Below are 20,941 nucleotides of genomic sequence, written 5' to 3'. Positions count from 1 at the left end.
ATCGGTACCGCAAGCGAACTATGATACATGGCGCAATGAGGGAAGTCGCAAAATCAACCAGAAAGTTCAAGCAAATTATAGAAAAAATCCCGATCTAAATCCGTTAAGTAGTTCTCTCATGAAAAGCGGACAGACGGACAGACAGATGGATGGATGTTGGATTTTATATATAGAGAGACTTACATAATGGCTTTTCTAGAAACACAAAGAGCTGGACAAAGACAGTAGGGAGCCAATTCAAGTGCCACCAATGGGCAGCATCTCCCTGGATGATGGGATGGCAGCCATTCTTGAGCCGCTACACTCACCACACATTAGCTATAAGATGGTGAGAGGGTGAGAGAGATAGACAGGGATGATTAGGGGGCCAGAATGACAAGGCCTTGATGGGCAGTTTAGTTTAGCCAGGACATCAGAGAAACAGCCCACACTTTTCAAAAGATGCCCAGGAATCTTTTATGACCACAGAGAGTCAAGGTTTGGAGTCTTGTTTAAAAGGTGGCACCAAAATTATCAACACTGTCTCCCCGACATTGGGAAACACACAGAGGGCAGGACAGAAACCCAAAATGGCCTCTCCAGCACCTCTTCTGGCAGAAATCCAAGCTTTCCTGGTTGATTTCCCATCAAAGAGCTGGTCGGGCCCAAACACCTTTGGGATATTCTGAAGTGCAGGGGGTATGGCTGCTGGTTACAAATGTTTAAATGTTCTATGAAAATGCCAAACACCTTTTAATGAAAAGGCGGCTCTGCTGGGAAAAAGGAAGTCCTACCTGGAGATGGATCTACAGTGGCTTCAGAAAGCATTGAGACCCCCTTCACTTTCTGTACACTTTATTGTCTTTTAGATTTCATTTTGAATGGACAGTCAAGCTACACTCAGTTACCCATAATGACAAAGTGACAACATGATTTCAGAAAGATTTTCAAATTTATTAAAAACCACAAACTGCTGCAGCTCTTCACATTGTGCTCGGGTGTCTCCTGCTTGCTTTCTCTCTCCTTGAGATGTTTCTAGAACTTGATTGGTGTCCACCTTTGGTAAACAGAATTGATTGGACATCACTTAAAGAGGCCCACGTGTACCTGTGTGTAGAGGGTCCCACAATTCACAATGCATGTCGGGACAAAAACTAAGTCCGAGGAACTCTCTATGGAGCAGGACAAGTGGACAAAGCCATTTTTGAAGCTTTGAGTATTCTCAGTAACCATGAAAATGAAGAAATGTAGAAGCATCAGGACACTTCCTAGAGTTGGTCAGACTGCATCAGGTTCATCTCCAGGATTTCCATGCATTTTGCTACATTCACTTGACCCTCACAACCCTTCTAGGGCCTGCTAAAGAGAAGCATCACCACAGCCTCATACTGCCACCTCTGTGCTTGGATGGTGTGCTTTTGATAATGCCCAGTGTAACATGGCATTTAGTCTGATGGTGAGAAAGCTCAATCTGTATCTCAACAGCCCATGGAATCTTCTTCCAGCTGAACACAGTCTCTGTCATGTGCCTCCTGCCAAGATGTCCAGTGTGTTTCCTCTCTTTTCCACTATCATATAAAGCTGTGACTGAGTGTTGCGAGTGTAACGGCAGGCGCATAATAAAGGATACGGAACGCAAGACCGAGAACAACAGAGAGGTGGTATGCTGACAGACGAGCGGCACTCTCGACACTTCATGAGCATTACTCAGGAGCGCAAAAGAAAGTCGTACTCGACCAAAGAACTGGAGGTGCGGGCCTCTGCCGCCATGTGATTGGGCTTGGGGTCTTATGCAAGTCATACACTCTGAGTGCAAATGACCAACATACACACAGGGAGGCCACGTAAAAAGTGCCGGAGTGACTGGGGATTCTGGGTGTTTTCTAAGACACGTGTAAACTGCTTTTCTTTAAGGATCAGAGGTCCGAGTGTTTCCTACTGTGATAATACAAAACCAAACGAGAACGATAAAAGTTACACTTCACCGAACATTATAAGCAGTTTAAATACAAACATCACCTTACCAACAGTAAATCAATGGACAAATATCATTGGTTTCCATTTACGTTAATCAGCTTATTTGTTTTACGGTGTTTTCAAACAAATCAGTCTTTATGATGCAATTCTGAATATGGTAATTTGTAAAATTTATACCTGCATTTTACCGATACCAAATAAAAATATAAAAATAAAGAAATAATAATACTACCTTGGTCAAACTGCTTCTGAATATTGTCCTGATCCGTCTTGTTTCCGCTAACGCGGTATAAACCTTCAGCAGACAACCCTAGAGAGAGAAAAGCATAAACAGAACATCAATTAATGCTTAACTTAATCACTTTATAAATCGTTACCTTTTTAATCTCGTAGCCTCCATGGCCGTCTTTTTTTTTTTTTTTTTTGAATAAGCACCCCAGGCTCTTCACAAAGCCCCCTTATGGCTCTCACAAGGACTCTCTCGACGACTGTTGTTCGTTTCCTCAGCCCACCCCTTCAATGTCTGCTACTTGGCACACCAGTGGCTTCTATTCATTTTTTAAGCTATTAGCTAGTTATTTATTTAGCATATATTTTATCATTTTAATGTAATGCACAGTATTGCTGTTACCCTAACAGTGATTTTTATGAATAATTTTTAAAAAGTTATGCTTTACTCTTTATTGTCTTTTATATTCTTCTTTATCACAGCTAAGCACTGCACTCCACATTGTACTGCATGTACAACTGTATCTTCTTCTAGCTACTCCCGTTAAGGGTTTCACAGCGGATCATCATCTTCCATATCTTCCTGTCATACAACTGTATGTGACAAATAATATAAAATCTGACTGGCTTTTGATTGGTCTTCTGCATTAGCCACATAGGCAGTGCCACGGACACTTGACAATAGTGAATCGCTCAAGCCAGGCTGTCAGCTTGGTGACCTTCGCTCTTCTACCACAACATCCTGCTGCCACTTAAAGCTGAACAAAAGACCTCTTAGCACGTTCTGAAACTCTGATAAGGGTGACTCACTGGGCAGACATCGACACCACTCGGCCGCACCGGAGCGGCCCCACCTGCATCCTTAAAATAGTGTGGAGTGGCAGACAATGTCGCATTGTATTCGGTACGTGGCACGATCGAGTCGCCACTTCCTGTAAAGCGCACCAACTTGCAAATAACCTCTTTGCATTTTCTGGCAGGAGAGACTGCAAGGTCCTTGGCAGGTGGGCAGGAAGCTTAAGGTCACACGTTTAAAAAGCCAACTAAAGTCAGATAGAGCTATGCATTTACGAGGTCAGGTTTATTCCATTTTATGTTATGGAGCACAAAGTAGCGTTCAAGGAGCTCTGAATCAGTGGGTGGGGTTTTTACACTGAGTGGCTGAACATGGCAGAAGCGTGCAGTGAAAGAGGAAGAGGAGAGCATGGCAGACTTACTTTACGCTGCCGTTTGCTTTCCTTCCAAAATGCCACTGTGGCCTCAATCAGTCTGACAGGTGGGATATGTCATTAACACCAGTGGGGTACAAATAAAGAGTCTGGGAGAATTGTCACATTTTACTGTTCTACACTGAACCACAGCTGCTCCTGTTAGGGGCTGCACAGTAGATCATCTTCTTCCATATCTTCCTGTCCTCGTCATCTTGCTCTGTCACACCCGTCACCTGCATGTCCCTTCTCACCACCTCCATAAACCTTCTCTTAGGCCTTCCTCTTCTCCTCTTACCTGGCAGCTCTATCCTTAGCACCCTTCTCTCATTTATACCCCTCATCTCTCCTCTGCACATGTCCAAACCAACACAATCTCGCCTTTCTGACTTTGTCTCCCAACCGTCCCACCTGAGCGGTCCCTCTAATGTCCACATTTCTAATTCTGTCCCATCCTTGTCACACCCAATGAAAATCTTAGCATCATTAACTCTGCCACCTCCAGCTCGGTCTCCAGCCCATATAGCATAGCTGGTCTCACTACCGTCCAGTAGACCTTCTCCGTCACTCTTGCTGATGACTTATCAACAGAAAAAGTCTTGTTAATGTCAAAGAGATAACTGACTTTTGCAATGGGCTGTAAATTAACAACACATATAAACCTCAAAGGAATCGACTGCATTGGCATTCACCCCCAGCAAGTCCGTGTTTAGCAGATGGCGGCCATGACGGCCTCGAGCCGCTGTGTTCACCCCTATAGAAACTTTTTGGGGTTCAAGTTTCACCTGTAACCTTTTTATTTTTTTTTTAATTTTTTGATCTTAATATGCATGCAAACATCAGGATTTCTAACAGAAACCTTGACGGGGAGCATACATATATTTACGGCAAGTCTGACTCCACCATGTTTTGGAGAAAGTGGTAAGTAACGACCCTACTTGAGCAGTCCAGCCAGCCAGATGACAACTCACACATGGAATAATTCTTCTCACTGAGCCATTGCTGTAATGTGTGTTGGTTGATGTGACAAACACATGACACCTCAAAGGTGATGAATATGACACACAGACTCTGTTTTAGTTCCATTTTTAAGAGGGCCAATGCTGCGTATTTCCACTGAAGAGGTTTTCTTGTCAGTTTGTGTCAACTACCTGCTGTCACCTCTCAAGTCAATGGCCGACAGGCCTGGAATACCTCAGCCAAGCTTCACGCCGTCATATCCACTGCGCTGGGAGCCATTAACTCTTTCAGGGCAGGTGTCGACTTATGGTGACGATTAAGGCAGATGTCCATATTAGTCAACATTCAGTGGTAGTCAGCTGTAAACATCGACAAGACCCGCTCTTACGTTATAGTGCGACTCCCTTTGTTCGTAGTCTGCTGCTTGCAGTGTGTGTCACATCGGTGCCACTGTTTCTGTTGCAGTATGCAGCAACAGTCGCCTGAAACAGCGGCACCAGTGTGACTCAAACCGCTAGCAGGGTAATATGGCAGGGCAGGCCATTGGCTGCCTCAAACGTTACCGTGCCTTGCAGGTCTATGCTATGGAATAGGTAATGTGGTGGGCAGATGTGACACTCCGGTAATGGAAGGACTAGGGGAGAGGGCATATTCTGGGCAATAAGAGAGGGCAACCCCCCTGGCTCATAATGGGGCCACGGGCTTAGAAACTCAACTCTGCTGGGGCCAGTGGCCACTGCCAGGGGGCACCTGGACAGTTTCTGAGCCCTGGGCTGCCAGGAGGTGGTTTGGGAGCACCTGGAGCCCTTCCTGGTGCCCTATAAAAGGGAGAGCCAGAGTCAGGAGGTGGTGGATGAAGCTTGTTGGGAGAGGAGTGGAGGCGGCAGAAGAAGGAAGAACTGTATATTATCATCTTTGGTGCTTTGTGTGCTGTGGTGTGTAGTGGGGAGCAAAGGAAAAGCGTAACCCCACGTGAAAGAAAGGTGTGGTCTGTCATTGTCGGGAGGGGTGGCTGGTACACCCCTCTCGGTGGTCCACATGAATTCAGAGGCTCGTGGAACATAAAACACAGTGACATTCGTCATAAATAAATATGCTGATTCATGTATGAAACCAATGCTTTGTGTGCTTTTTCAGAAAATTGAGTTTTTTGGAAAAAATCTTCGGCCTTCAGCCAAAAACGTAAATCTAAGAATGAAGTGACTGGCGAGCCACTACTGCAGTTTGGGTACGGTGTGGGTGCACACACGTAAAACACGAGAGGTGTTCGCCAACATGCAAAGGCGTCCTAATGTAATCGGAGCACTCACTGACTGCGCTCATATGGGCACCGAGCGAGAAAGAGGCTGCTTTTGTTAACTGTGAGCGGTGACACGCCATTAAGGCACACATCTGACAAACATCGAGTCTCGATTGCCTGTGTCAACATGTGATTCGTTTATCTTGAAGCAAAGTAACCTTGGCAGATGTTATGGTGGCTGGCTAACTAGTAAGATAACTAACTGGCTGAGCGCCCCCCATGTCTCACAAGGCCTGCACATTGTAACTGCAATCATGTCATTACACGTGTCAGGTGACAGTGGCTACCCACTGAGACGCTGGCATCTTATGCCTTTCTGACCCCCGGAATGCAGATGTGGGGTGCTAGAATGCTACGTGATCTTCATACCCTCCGTTGTGGTGTACAACCATGTAGCGGTCCGGTGTCGCTAAGATTCACACCGTTGATAAGATGGCAATTTATTCAGTTTTTTGGTGGAGATTCCAGGGATGCACCCAGCCTTGGGCTGACCCGATACACACACACACAAGCAGAGACAAAAAAGCAACCCAGAAATAAAACAGCAATTAAAGAACATTTTCAACAATAATAAATGAAACAACGATCCCACCCCAGTTCCCCATACGGCGATGTACAATCGCCAACGAAAGCCACACGCTCTGAAGTCCATGAAAACGGCAACTGATGAACTGAAATGAAGGTAGATAGTCTAGAGATCAGCACGTTGTATGTGACTGTAAAGGTCAGTCCTACCGGTATTTCTTGATGAGATAATGAGATGATGGCATAAGAATGGGATCAGGAGCGCTCCTTTCTTCCTCCGACAGGCCATACGCCCAAAACAGGAGACGATCCCGGACAAAACAAGAATCCACAAGTATCAAAGCAGGCGACTCCCGACATGAAACACAAAAGACTTTTCCCTTTTTGGTATCACTGGCCCCCTTTTAAATGTTGTGCCGGCCTCCTTGCACCCCCAGCAGACGACCAATCGGAGCCACTGCAGGGACTGCTGGGAGTTGAAGTTTCAATCCCCAGTAGCACCACTACAACCAGATACTCAGGAATGCAGGTGGCAGGGGAGGGGTTTTGGGGGGCTAGTCTCAACACGTCATGTGGGAGGCGGCTTTCCCAAACATCGTGATAGCATATGTAACAAGACTGATTAGCATGCTCCATATATGGAAGTTTCGGGGTGGCGTTCAACATTCGTTCCCATACGCATATTTACAAGGTGACTGGGATTTCTGAACTGCGTAGCCAGATGTTTTAGATCTCATTTTTATTTGGTGTATGCCTTCTCAATTTTTTTTTTTTTTCTTTTTTGCCGTGTGCATGTTTTCAAGCTTGAAACCACACAAAGCTTTACAATTGAGGCCCACCTGGACATCTAAGGGGAATCACAGTCCCGTTACTTTACTTCAGGATTGACACCCAAAAACAGAAAATGGGAAATAACAGCCTGCTTAGTTACGGCAGGAATTGAGCTATAAGTAAATGCTGGTTGGGATGAAAAGCGGCAAACCACGGGAGGCCCCCCAGGGGTAATAGTGGGACACCCCCCCACTGTGAAACATTTGACATAGGAAATCAATGAAGAACAACATTAAACATTAAAGTGCAGCAGGTCCTCTACTAAGCGCCATGCTGAACTCCTGCAGTGGTGCCTTCTGTTTTGTAATTTATTGATTTTTTTGGCTCCACATCTCCTTTTAAAACATCCAGGAGCTTCTTCAGAACCAAGAAAATCAAATCAGATCACGTGAGAGCACACAGACACACACGTACTCATCTCCGTTGAGGTGTCCCACTGGTTTCTCTTTTATGGCTGCTCTGGTCAGCTAAAAGGGATCTGTGGCTCCAGAAACGACTGTGTCGCTGAAAACCACTAAAAGTTAGTGGGGAGTGTGGTGTGTCACTTCAAGTTATGTTAGGAGGTGCAGAGCAGGTTCAGCAAAAGGATGAATACAGCGCTCTAAAACCATCCATCCATCCCACTATATCCTAACTACAGGGCCATGGGGGCCTGCTGGAGCCAATCCCAGCCAACACAGGGTGCAAGGCAGGAAACAAACCCCGGGCAGTGTGCCAGCCCACCGCAGGGCACACACACACACGGGACAATTTAGGATCGCCAATGCACCTAACCTGCATGTCTTTGGACTGTGGGAGGAAACCCACGCAGACACGGGGAGAACATGCCAACTCCACACAGGGAGGACCAGGGAAGCAAACCCGGGTCTCCTAACTGCAAGGCAGCAGCACTACCCACTGCGCCACCGTGCCACCCAACCCTAAAACCACCTTCAGGGAAATCACGAGGGCCTGCAAAAGGGTCTCCTAAAGAAGGGGGAGTAGGCAGGTTGAGCTCAGTGGGGGCACAGTAACGTCACAACCCAGCAGTGGGGTATCAGCTGCAAATTAAATCCACGTGTTCTGACTCGAGGAGAGACAAGAGAGCTCTTTAAACTGAGACAGGAGTGGCCAATAAACACGGCAGGTTTAAGCCGGGAACTCAAACAATCGATTTTCAAAGCTCAAAACACAAATCAGAGATCAAAAGGCCATCCATCCATCCATTTTCTAACCCGCTGAATCCGAATACAGGGTCACGGGGGTCTGCTGGAGCCAATCCCAGCCAACACAGAGCACAAGGCAGGAACCAATCCTGGGCAGGGTGCCAACCCACCACAGGATCAAAAGGCCACAGATTTAAAAAATAAAGGTGTGCTGACAACAGGTGACAGAGCCCTAACCGCAGACGACGTGTAAGTAGATGGGTCAACTTCATGACAAGCGGCACAAACCCAAACATCTCTGAGTAAGACTTCCATGGGAGCAGACAGACACAAATGGCGGGCAACCTGTCACAATAATGGAGTCACGCGGAAAGACGCAAACAAATGTCAGCTTGTGAAGGACACATTCGGGGATGGAAGAAACAAACGCGCTTCACGGCGACGTGTGTCATTACTGTCACATGAGCATGGTGATAACGTGGCAACAAATGCGGACAGCCAGAACACTAGAGGCTAAAAGCAGGGGTCCCCAACTCCAGTCCTGGAGGGCTGCAGGTTTTCATTCTAACCCTTAAGTAGTGCTCTGTTTTTGCTGCTAATGAACTCCTTTTCCTTTCATTTTAACTGACTTGGTTTTTAAGATTTGTTCCCCTGAATTGCTTCATTTCTTTCCTTAAATGGCACCCAAGTGGAAATGAAATGTGAAGTCAGTGAGCCAACAGAAGACCACCTAAGTCAGGGCCTCAAACTCCAACCAATTTCATTCCAAGCAGTTGCTTAATCAGACTCTGAGTCTTGTCGTTCATTAAACGCGTTCTTTAATTCCGTGGCTTGTTGCTGCTCTCATTGTGCAATAGCAGACATTTACACAACTGTTGATTTTCTCTTTTCTAAGAGCACTGGGGACCTGAGCAGATCGACATTCCTGAGACCTTCACCTTTCTTTATTTTCAGATATTGTGTGATTGGCAATGTTGGTCATGTTTAGCTTCATTTTGCATCCCATTATTGTTTGTCTGCTAATTAAGGAAAAAGCAGTTAATTAGCAGCAATGGCAGGTCACTAATTAAGAAAAGGGTTAGAATGAAAAGCTGCAGCCACTGGGCCCATCCAGGACCGGAGTTGGGGACTCCTGGGCATCAGAGTGGCAAATATGGTGTCAGACACACAGGCACAAGCCTCCCGAAAGAAGCAAGGGCTGAAGATGGCTGTATTGGAGGCTTGGCAGAGCATCACCAGTGAAGACCCCTCAGTACCTGGTGATGTCTGTGAAGCGCAGGCTTCAAGCAGCCATTGTATGTCAGGGACATGCGACAAAGTCCCAAATATGACCTGCTATGTGCCAAACATTACGGTGCCCTGACAGTGCGGGAAAAAGTGTTGTGTGGTTGAAATAAGTGCAAGCCCCCTTAAATGAAAGTCTGCAGTGTGCACTTTAATCACAATGTCTGAACTGTTTGATTTGTCGTTTTAAACTGTGGAGCAGAGGGGGGAGAAAAATCAAGATAAAAATGTCACTTTGTCCCAAACATTGTGGAGGGCACTATAAAATCACCTAACACAGCAAAGGGTCCAAATTCTCCTACAAGTGAGACATCTCAGTTTGTGATTTTTAATACATTTGCCAGTCTTTCTCAGAAGATGTTTGCATTCTGTCATTATGGGTTATTGAGCGTAGATTGTTGGGCAAAAATGGCAAATGTATCACAAAACGTGCAGAAAGTGAAGGGGGTCTGGACCCACTGCATGTTACCACCTCTTATTTATCTGCGATCAGGTACTCCTCCAAAAAAAAAAAAAAGAGAAGAGAAAGTAAATGACATGACGCTCAAAAGAAATAAATAAATAAAAAGCTTCAATGACACGCTGGCAGAATTTGCCAATGCAGACAATCCACACAAAAGCCAGATCAGCCAGCTGCAGCATTCAAAGAGAAGCAGTGTGACCCCCGCACACAATGTACCACCTGAGCTACCGAAAGGGTCCACAAGAGTAAAGCAGACACAGGCGATGGCACACATCAAATAGATGCGACATCATTAGAGAAACGGCCCGAGGCGGAGAGGAAACTGGCAGATCAACACAGCTGCCTGGCGCCGCGGGCACGGAGCTGAAAACAGCAGCGGCCGAAATCAAACTGCAGCACTATGTCATGTCTGCTGAAAACCGAACGTGGGATGTGCCACATGGGCTCAGGTGCCAGGCTGGTTATTATCAAAAGATGGCAAAAGTCAAGATAACACTTAGGCCGGGTTTATACTTCACACGACGCGACACTTGCTGCAACGGACGCTCCTGCTACGCAAGTGTTGTACTGTTTATACTTGTGTGCGTACTTTACGTAAATCTGGAGGAATCCAGCAGGTGGCAGTGCGAGATACCATCACAGTGAGAACAGGTTCGGCTTCTCTGTGTTGTGAACTGCCTGGAACATCCATTAAATTCTGATGACACCTAACCGCAATATCTCTGAAAAGGATGTTTAAGGATTAAATCCATCAATCCAGGGATGTGTCCATTCCAGCAAGCACTGGGCACGAGGCTGAAACAATCCCTGGATGGGGCATCAACTTATCGCAAGGTGAATACAAGCACTCACACACATACACTGGCGTCATTTTAGTGGCACCAAATCCCCAAATCTGCATATCTTTTGAAGGAAACCGGAGCACAGTGTGGAAACCCAGCAGGAAAACATGCAAACTCCAAGTAGGGAATACCAGCGACGTGACTCCATGTGAGACAGCAAGGCTACCACTCCGCCACCGTGTCACCCCCATGTGTGCAATTATTAACAGTATTTAAACGAAATTAACAATTTATCTATAAAATGTAACGTACATACTTTAATGCATCTCATCATGAAAGTGATATCAAGTATAAATCTAAGGATTCTAAATGCGCAGAGTTAGAATATCAGACGTTAAATGTGTTCTGTGTGGCGATCTATTGCTGCTTGCTGCTGCTGTCAGGTCCAAGAAGCTCGTAGCGATTAAAAATTAGGATGACGTTTAAGACGGTCTGCTTTAATGATAAAGTAAACTACGAGGTTACGAGGTTAAAGCCAAAATTTCCACTTTTATCACAAAGTAGATCTTTTCACTGTGTCCTTAATTTTTTTCCTCTGTGGCTCAAATACAGCGCTGCACATTATGTTGCTGTTGCGAAAAAGACGGCACATGAGACTTTTAAAATGTATCGTGTCATTACGATCGGGAATATGCGACGCTTGAATATAAAAGCACCACAAATTCATCTGTATGTTGGCATTTTGCTTCACCACATCGAAACATTCATTAAAACATCGAAGCTCACACACCGATCCCGTAGTATCCGCATAGAGGCTTTCGGTCACATGTAGATAGTAAACGGAGACTCTGACGTCACATTCTGACTTTTATTACACTGCGCCCCCCGACTTTTTGCTGGTACTGCAACTCGCACACGCGTCGCGTTAATTTCTGAGGACCTGCTCAAAGGACGCGTCAAATGAATGCTGGGAACGCGTGGCAGCCATGATGAAGGCACATATGCATTTTGAGCGTGAAGTATAAACGAGCCCTTAGAAATAAAGAGAGAAGATAGGAACTCAGATATTCATTATATCTGATATATATACACACATACAGTGGGTACGGAAAGTATTCAGACCCCCTTCAATTTTTCACTCTTTGTTATATTGCAGCCATTTGCCAAAATCATTTACATTAATTTTTTCCCTCATTAATGTACACACAGCACCCCAGATTGACAGACAAAAAAAAGAATTTTTGAAATTGTTGCAGATTTATTAAAAAAGAAAAACTGAAATCTCACATGGTCCTAAGTATTCAGACCCTTTGCTCAGTATTTAGTAGAAGCCCCCTTTTGAGCTCAAACAGCCAGGAGTCTTCTTGGGAAAGATGCAACAAGTTTTTCACACCTGGATTTGGGGATCCTCTGCCATTCCTCCTTGCAGATCCTCTCCAGTTCTGTCAGGTTGGATGGTAAACGTTGGTGATCAGCCATTTTTAGGTCTCTCCAGAGATGCTCAATTGGGTTTAAGTCAGGGCTCTGGCTGGGCCATTCAAGAACAGTCACAGAGTTGTTGTGAAGCCACTCCTTTGTTATTTTACCTGCGGCCCAGTCTGAGGTCCTTAGAACTCTGGAGAAGGTTTGTGTCCAGGATATCCCTGTACTTGGCCGCATTCATCTTTCCCTCGATTGCAACCAGTCGTCCTGTCCCTGCAGCTGAAAAACACCCCCACAGCATGATGCTGCCACCGCCATGCTTCACTGTGGGGACTGTATTGGACAAGTGATGAGCAGTGCCTGGTTGTCTCCACACATACCGCTTAGAATTAAAGCAAAAAGTTCTATCTTGGTCTCATCAGACCAGAGAATCTTATTTCTCACCATCTCAGAGTCCTTCAGGTGTCTTTTAGCAAACTCCATGCAGGCTGTCATGTGTCTTACCTCTCCTGAGTATGTATTATATACACATATACATATATACATATACATACATACATACATACACTGTACTAGCAAAATACCTGCGCTTCGCAGCGGTGAAATACCCGTGGATTAAATAAAATCTACACAATAACTATAAAAATCGTAATAAATAAACAATGAAACAGCGGAGAACCCGTGGATTAAATAAAAGGCTGCTTCGTTGAAGCAAGGAAAAAGGACTTTCTTACATATCGTTCGTTTATAAAACAGTGCATATACATACACATATACATATATATATATATATACACATATAAGCTACAGCTCTTTAAAACCTGGCCAGGAGGGGGGGGTGGTTCCTTACCCGGATGGGAGACTCCTAATAAGCAGATAAGCATCTCGGCCGGGGAGGAAGAAGGGATCAGACAGGAAGGAAGGACCAAAAGGGATGGACGGACAGCCCACTGGGAAAGAAAGATGCTGAGGGAGGCTTTCTATTCCTCCAGCACGCTAGATGGCAGCAGCCCCAGAAGTCCATTATAACCAGAAGCTTGTCTCCTTGCAGCACCCCCTTGTGGCCCCCCAGTGACTCCAGCAGGTCTGCTCTGCCACACAATACTGTATCTCCCGGCATGCCTTGCAGGTTTCCTACTGGGCACCGACATCTGGGGCTGCCCCGACTTATACGTGGGAGAACTTAAACACAAGTATATATGATAAGTGTACACAATATACTGTAGAATTTAAAAAGGAAAACAGGGTCACCACAGGAACCCACACAACTTTTTTTTATTTATTAAAACTGGGGGAAAAATACAGTTTTTCCTTTCTTTCTGTTTGTCTGTCTCTCATATAGCAGCTTTACTGTCTGTCTATAGCTGAACATCGACTATAATCTCCCCAAAAGCAGTTGGGCCATGGATCAATATATAAAAGAGAGAAAACACGATGGCCCACTGGGAACTCGAGTGCATCCCACCACCCCTACTAGCCTATAATGGCTGGTGCTTGCGCCCCACTCACTGGTCAGTCTGGTTAGACTTAAGCAAAATCACAAGCCTGTTAAAATAGGAAAAAGGTTGAAAACATTGTGAAATGCGACTGACTTCAACTTTAAAAGTAGTGACTGAACAACATCAGCTGTAAACTGATGCCAACACACTCGTCACATAGGAATGCGGGCCTATGACCGCTGGATATTTTCTAGCTGTTTGTAATGCTGATTGGAAATTGTCCATCGCCTGGAATTCTTGTCCGACAGATGTGCGACACTCCCAGCAGTTAACACACGGCACCGATTGCACAAGCAGTCCTGATGACGCGCTGCTCAGAATATTTCCAGCTTATCCTGTTCGGCTGACTTGTTAAAGTCAAGAGTTTCATTCTGGTTTCGTTTTCCTCTGCTCTTCCTCACACTACACTAGATGTGGTGCACCCCATCCCATCTGCAAAGACGTGACCAACATAAACCTGCACACACAACCTTCTACCCTTGATTGAACGCAAACATGAAATTGAGTTCCTTTAGGTCATGTAGGGTATGGGTCAGAACTGTTCTGGAAGGAGAAGAAAGAAAAGGTGTGGAGCAATGAAAAGCTGAGACCCCCCCGGCTAAAAGTGCTCGTCGGTGCTTTAAGGCTTTCCTCTTCCACTAAATCAGGTACATACAATTTAAATGATAAACTACAATTTACAGAAGCTGATCAATTTCTCTTCAAAGACCTAAGCATACACTATACTGCCCAAAGTATTGGGACGTCTGCCTTTACCCACACGTGAACTTTAATGCCATCCCATTCTTAATGCATAGGCTTTAATATGGAGTTGGCCCACCCTTTGCAGCTCTAACAGCTTCAACTCTTCTGGGAAAGAGTTTCCACAAAGTGTAGGAATGTGTGTGTTAATGGGAATTTTGGACCAGGAGAGCACTGGTGAGGTTAGGCACTGATGCTGGATGAGAAGGCCTGGCTCGTTCACAGTCTCCCCTTGAATTCATCCCAAAGGTGATCTATCAGGGCTCTGTGCAGGCCAGTCAAGTTCTTCCACACCAAACTCGCGCCTCCATTTCTTTATAGGCCTTGTTTTGTGCACTAGTGAAGTGCAGTCATGTTGCCATCCCATAAACTGTTCCCACAACGTTGACAGCATGAAATTGTCCAAAACGGCTTTGTATGCTGAAGCATTAAGAGTTCCTTTCACTGAATCCAAGGGTCCAAGCCCAACCACACCATAATCCAAACTTTCCACTTGGCACAATGCAGTCAGGTGGGTGAGTACCACCAAACCCAGACTCGACCATCGGATCGCGTGATTCGTCACTCCAGAGGACATGTCTGCACTGCTCTCGAGTCCGGTGGCAGTGTGGTGGGCTTTACACCAGTGCATCCGACGCTTTGCATTGCGCTTGGTGACGTCAGGCTTGGCTGCAGCTGCTCGGCCATGGCGACCCATTCAGCCCATGAAGCTCTCTCTCTATGCTGCACTGTTCTTGAGCTTTTGGAGGTCTGTAGCTGTTGACGACTTCTGCCCACCTCAGCATGCGCTGTCCCCGCTCTGTGTCCTATCACTTGGTGGCTGAGTTGCTGTTGTTCCCAATTCCTTCCACTTTGTTATAATACCACTAACAGTTGACCGTGGAATATTTAGCAGCGAGGACATTTCACGAATGGACTTACTGCACAGGTGGCATCCTCTCATGGTGCCACGCTTGAATTCACTGGGCTCCTGGGAGTGACCCGTTCTATCACAAATGTTTGTAGAAGCCGTCTGCATGCCAAGGGGCTTGAGTGGCCATGTAAGTGATTGGAACGTCTGAATTCAATGATTTGGAGGGGGGTCCCAATTCTTTTGCCAATACAGTATACATACCTTTAGAAGACTTCGGTGTGGACACACATATAGAACAATTATTGAGCAAACGCTTTAAGAAAAGGAATACAGTAATCCCTCACTACTTCGCGGTTCACTTTTCGCAGGTTTTTAAATATAGTAGTAGTATTTCCTAGTCTAAGAACAACAAAACAAGTTTGGACACTAAGTGCATTGTAACACGGGCTGTGATTGGTGCATGGGAGGGAGACGATAAATCACAGCTTCCCGCTTTCTAATCGGGCCCGTGATTGGTGCTTTGACTGATGCCCAGATCCCACAGCATCTCCCCTTGTCTCTCTGTCGCGGCCATTTCGCTTCAAGCTTTCTCGCCGTGCGGTTTACTTTACACTGTACTGTGTGTGATTTTTTTGTGGTTTCTTTGTGTTAAACTTTGCTTCACGTTTCACCCCCTGCAATGGCTCCCAAACGTGCTCCTTCTTCCAAGGCTGGTGCTGAGCCTAAACGCCAACGAAGAATGATGACGATCGCTGAGAAGGTGAAACTTCTGGATATGTTGAAGGAAGGCAGAATGTTTGCGGCTGTGGCTGCAGACTGGCTAAGTATCTGCAAGAGCGGTCATAGGAATGGGATGACGATATGGTTCGATCGGTCCAATTTTGCAAGAAGGTCGACGACATCATGACCGCCTACAAGCTGCTCTTCGACCGGAAAAAGAAGCAGCAGCAGCAACTGCCGATCACAATGTTTTTGCAGCCTCGCAAAAAAGAGCCAGTTCCTACTTCTACTACTATGGATACACCTTCGGAAACTGTGGAAGAGGCGCCCCAGGAAATGGCACCGCCGTCTGAAGAGACATAAAACACAGTCATCGGCTGCGCAGTAAAAGTCATCGTCACCTTCATCGTCATCATTTTTACTGCACAGCATATTCATAACCATCATCACATGGTCATATATAGGTACGTGTACTTCGCTATACAGCAAGTGTAAACTTATTTACCGATTTCATATTGCTTAACAGTTGTCCTTGTTATTAACAGAGTAAAGGGTGGGTTGTAAACAGTACAGGGAGGGTTTAAAAAACGTCTAAATACACGTTAAATAATTAAATAAATATGGTGTCCCTACTTCGTGGAAATTCAGTTATTGTGGCCGGCCTTGGAACCTATCTCCGCAATAAACGAGGGATTACTGTACTTCAAGATGGCCACAAATTTCTACTAATTGTAAATGCATGTATACATTACTCAAATGTGGATAATATGCACTCTAGATGGTAGGCGATATATCGGTTGCTCTGATATAATGGATGAAATTCGTCTTGCAGCACAGATTTTAAGATAACTGTTATACCGTGTCAGACATGTGAGCCTAGAGGGCATTTAGCAGGCTCTGTTCAGCTAACACTTGAGTGGAACGATGGAGGGGTAACTCAGTCGTTAACTTCTAGTCGGGTAAAGAGGGAGAGGAAGTCAACGATTATCTTAGAATGGAGGAGGAGAGCCTCTGCCGCCTCTACTGCCCCAGCTGGCTCCAGAAGTTCCCTATTTAAAGGCCGCACAAGACTAGAAGTCCGTCTTCATTCAAGGCCCAGCTACTAGAAAGCAAGGAGCCACCCTCATGGAAGCAGCTTTTACTGGAAAAAGAAGCCTTCACATGGGCCGGATAGTCCAACAAAACAATGAAACCTTCAAATCAGTTTGGACCCCAATCCTTTAACTGCCTTCCATTCTAATTTTTACTTATTTATTTATTTTAATCTGGTACATGAAAATTAATGGAAAACCTGAGAACACATTTAAATATACAGTAGAACCTCTGGTCACAAACATTACCGAACACATACAAATTGGGTTACGACCAAAAAAGTTAGCCAAAATTTTTCATCTGTTCACGACCACACACTCTGGTGGCGAAGAAAAACACTGGCGGCCAGCTTCCCTACGCGCGTTCGTTCCATCCCGAGCGCACGCAAACAGCCGGTGACTTCCTACCCACACATGCAGTCTGCTGGTGTTTCATTACCTTGTATTGGAGATCTGTTTGCCGTTAGTGGCGGCTCTCGGAGGTGAAAAAGAGGAAAATATACAAGTTGGTGTAACCGCTGCCTAGGTAAGACTGAAACAGTAATCTGATTCACAGTTGAAGTCGCACGGGGCATTTCGTTGTTTTAGGTTAGATGAGCTCACAAATTCGCCAGTGCGAAGGGAGATTGAAATTTTAAAACTGTGTGCAGCACGACCGGTTTAAGATATCGCAACAAAAATTGAACTGTTTCAACTAATTTCCTTAAAGAGTAAGTGTGCCACATTTCAACAAAACTGGTCCACAGGGACTCAAAAGTTGTTTCATGCAGACAGACGGGCTACCACAATAGGTGCCTTGCACATTATATGCAAAACCAGCCATAAATGAGTGAATGTGGACGTACAGGTGGGCTCCTGTGCCCTCCCTAATACTCCAGATCATTTCTGAGGCAAACGTAACCTGGAGTGGGGTGAACATTTCCACAATGAGCTTTATAAATTGTGCTCTACTGCTAACGCACCCCCCACCCCCAAATGAACATAACATTCATTTTCAGCAGAACTACACAGAAATGACGACTTGAGGCAGCGAAGGCCAAATGCTCATTGCTTAAATGCATCCATCCGACTGTGTTGGTTTACAGGAATCCTGACAGCTAATTAAATGTTACGCAACTGAGTGCGGCTCACTTGGAGCTGATCTTCTGTTCACTGCGGACTAAACATTTGTTTCATCTTCAGCTCCCATCTTTTAGCCTGAAGAGAATATGGCTCGACAGAATGTGCTTGCTCATTTGCCTGTGCCAGTGTTGTGAGGAATTCAAGCCTTATTTTTTTATTTTTTGTTTGGTGGCAGTCGCCCAGTTAAGTCGGATGACTCATCGGCTGTGGAATCTTTTTTAGGTTTGGAGCTGTGACAACAAACCACATTCTTAATCGCTACAGGTCTTTTTTCCTCATTTTTGTGTAGGCAGATTTAAAGTGTGGGTTTTCCAGTGTAGTTCTCATCACCGTGACGCAGTGACAGACTCTCGCTGCTTTCTATACGACGTGCCTTCACTAGAAACGACAAGAACGGTGCGTAGGCTGTGTCTGCAGGGTACGAAGATGTATATTCTCTTAGGAACAAGCACCCCAACTAATTAATCTGACATTCTGAATATGCGAATATTATTAAACCTTAGAATTAAGTGCACGCTTGCAATCCATTAGAAGACGGGATACACTTCTGTAGGCTATGATGATATCAGTGCCTTTACTTAAGAGGCACCCAGGAGCAAGAAGGGAGCTCAGGGCCGACCGTCACAAATGGTGGCAGCGGTGGGATGAGGAACAAAGAGCTGAACAAGATTCAGCAAGTGGGTTTGGTGCCAGGCTGTTTTAAGAACCCACCCACTCAAGCCGGAGGAGGATGTTTCAAGATATTGTAAGAGAAGGCCGGCAGCTCAATCCCGGCCGGGAAACCCCTGCGATGGAAGTATGGGGGAAGGCAGATTTTCTAGGGCACGGCCTCCCCCAAAACGCTAGATGGCAGCTCCCCTGGAGTGTAACGGTGCCCCGGATTCCCACAGGGCATCCTGGGACTTGGAGTTTGGTTGCTCAGCCCTGTTGGGTAACCGTGGGTGCCACCAAGAGGAGCTGTGAAAGGACTGGAGGAGTCACGTGGACGGGAGCCCCAAAGCACTTCCGGACTGATTAAAAGAACTTTTAAATTCTCCGTCTGACCCGTAAGTGCTGGCAAGTCACATGGACGGAAGAGTAGAAGCACCTCGGGGTCAAGGACTATTTAAAGGACTGGTGGAGACCCAACAAGTGAGCCGGAGTTGGGAGGTGGAGGACCGAGCTTGCTGAGAGATTTAAATATTATTGTGTTTATTGGTTTAGTGAGGTGGAGGTGCTTTAGGCACTATTTATTTAAAGAAAAGAAATTAACTTCTTGGTGCTTTTAAAATGTGTTATCAGTGTCTGTGTGTCAGGTTAAGAGCTGGTATAGCGCCAGCTAGTGTTACAATTCATACTTTTAATGGATTATTTATTACAGATTTTTTATTGTCTTTTCAAGTTCTTATTCTTTTAATGTCCTGTTTTTACAAAGGGAGCTTGGGTTTCATGTTATGGGGTTCTTAGTGCGGTGCAGGGTCGCCATTTGCAGTGTGTTGGGAGGAGTACGGAGTTCTTGGTTGTGTGAGATAAGCGTTGAAGAAGATTTAAATAAAACGGCGCGAACCCGAGAGCAGGCAGGCTTGGAACGGGCATAGGGGTGCGCATGATGGCGCCACTCTGGGGTTAACTGTGGTGCCTGGTTGATCGCACATTCACATGCGAATGCGAGCAGATCAGTAAGGTGCCCGAGTCATACCTCAGAGTGGACGGGGCGTCACACCATTACGATAATGTAACGAGGAAAAAAAGGACTGGAAAGAGAGAACGGAGGTTAAAAGCAGATGAAAGAGAAAGAAAGACGGGAGTGAGAGAGCCCACGTGGAACAGAACGGAGGTAGGAGGTCGAGTGCGAGCATCGGGGCTGAGGAAGGGGCGACCAGATATGTGAGGGACTGGCGCTGGGAGACGTGTGTGGCTCAGCGCAGTGCCTCATGGATGTCGAGGGCCCAGCAATGGAAACCTGAGCCAGGAATACACGGTTAACCTGTACCGTAACCTGTCGGGAGGACGTCTTCTCTGGCTGCAAGAGGGGGAGATGTTAACATTAGAAGGAAGTATTGGAGCTCTTGAACGGTTTTTACTGGCTCAGGGATTTTAATCTCCTTTTTATTAATCTATTTATGGGATTTCCATATTGCCAGCACCAGTTACCTCCCAGGAGCATCATGTGACTGAAATCCAAATATATCTTACGATTTTGAAAAGGTGTGCCAATACCTGTGCCAAGTCCACTTATGGAGTTCGGTTTGGAATGACATCAGACTAGACTTTGTTTGTGTGTGTTGTTCCAATGCAAACAAAAGAGCAAAGCCTTTGGAATGGCAACAGAGGTGCAGGGGTGCCAAGAGATTTGTCCACAACTGTAAGAACTACAGCGTATTGTCAGTGTGGCTCAAACTCCATTTCCATATTTAAATCAAATGCAAATCTGTCACAATTTATGACATCGTGGTGTCTTAACACAGAGTCAGTGTTTCGACTTGTGCGACTGCGTTGTTTCCAGGCGTCCGCACTTCTGACATTAAACTCTTAAGGTTTTTTTTGAGGGCTGCCGAGGATGAGCAGCCACCTTCTTTTAGCTTCCTAAATGAGTTTTTAACAGACAGCCCCCCGAGAGAGGGATTTGCACAGTTTAACGCCTCATCCTTAATGTCGGCTCCAGGCTACGTTATTTGTGTAGTAAGCTAAGTGAAGTGAAGGATAGAAAAGCCATTAAGATCACCTTTCTGAGCTGCAATTAGCAGGAAAATGGCCTGTTAATTAGAGAAGAAAACAACAGTAACACTGGAGGGGATACGTTACAAGTAAAAGCGGATGAATATTCAAGAG

General features: G+C 45.6%; 1 protein-coding gene across 2 annotated transcripts in view; it reads right to left on the bottom strand.

The window, feature by feature from the left end:
• Positions 1-20,941, bottom strand: part of arhgap5 (Rho GTPase activating protein 5) — a 191,366-nt gene that overhangs the window by 46,201 nt on the left and 124,224 nt on the right. For both annotated transcript variants that reach the window (XM_039741922.1, XM_039741921.1), the window contains exon 4: positions 2,189-2,266. In XM_039741922.1, the coding sequence (XP_039597856.1) occupies positions 2,189-2,266 (78 nt within the window). The remainder of the gene's footprint in view (positions 1-2,188; positions 2,267-20,941) is intronic.

This window comes from Polypterus senegalus, chromosome 18, assembly GCF_016835505.1.
Source record: "Polypterus senegalus isolate Bchr_013 chromosome 18, ASM1683550v1, whole genome shotgun sequence".
Taxonomy (NCBI): domain Eukaryota; kingdom Metazoa; phylum Chordata; class Cladistia; order Polypteriformes; family Polypteridae; genus Polypterus; species Polypterus senegalus.
The sequence above is the reverse complement of the archived record's forward strand: the minus strand, read 5'-3'. Positions and strand labels throughout refer to the sequence as shown.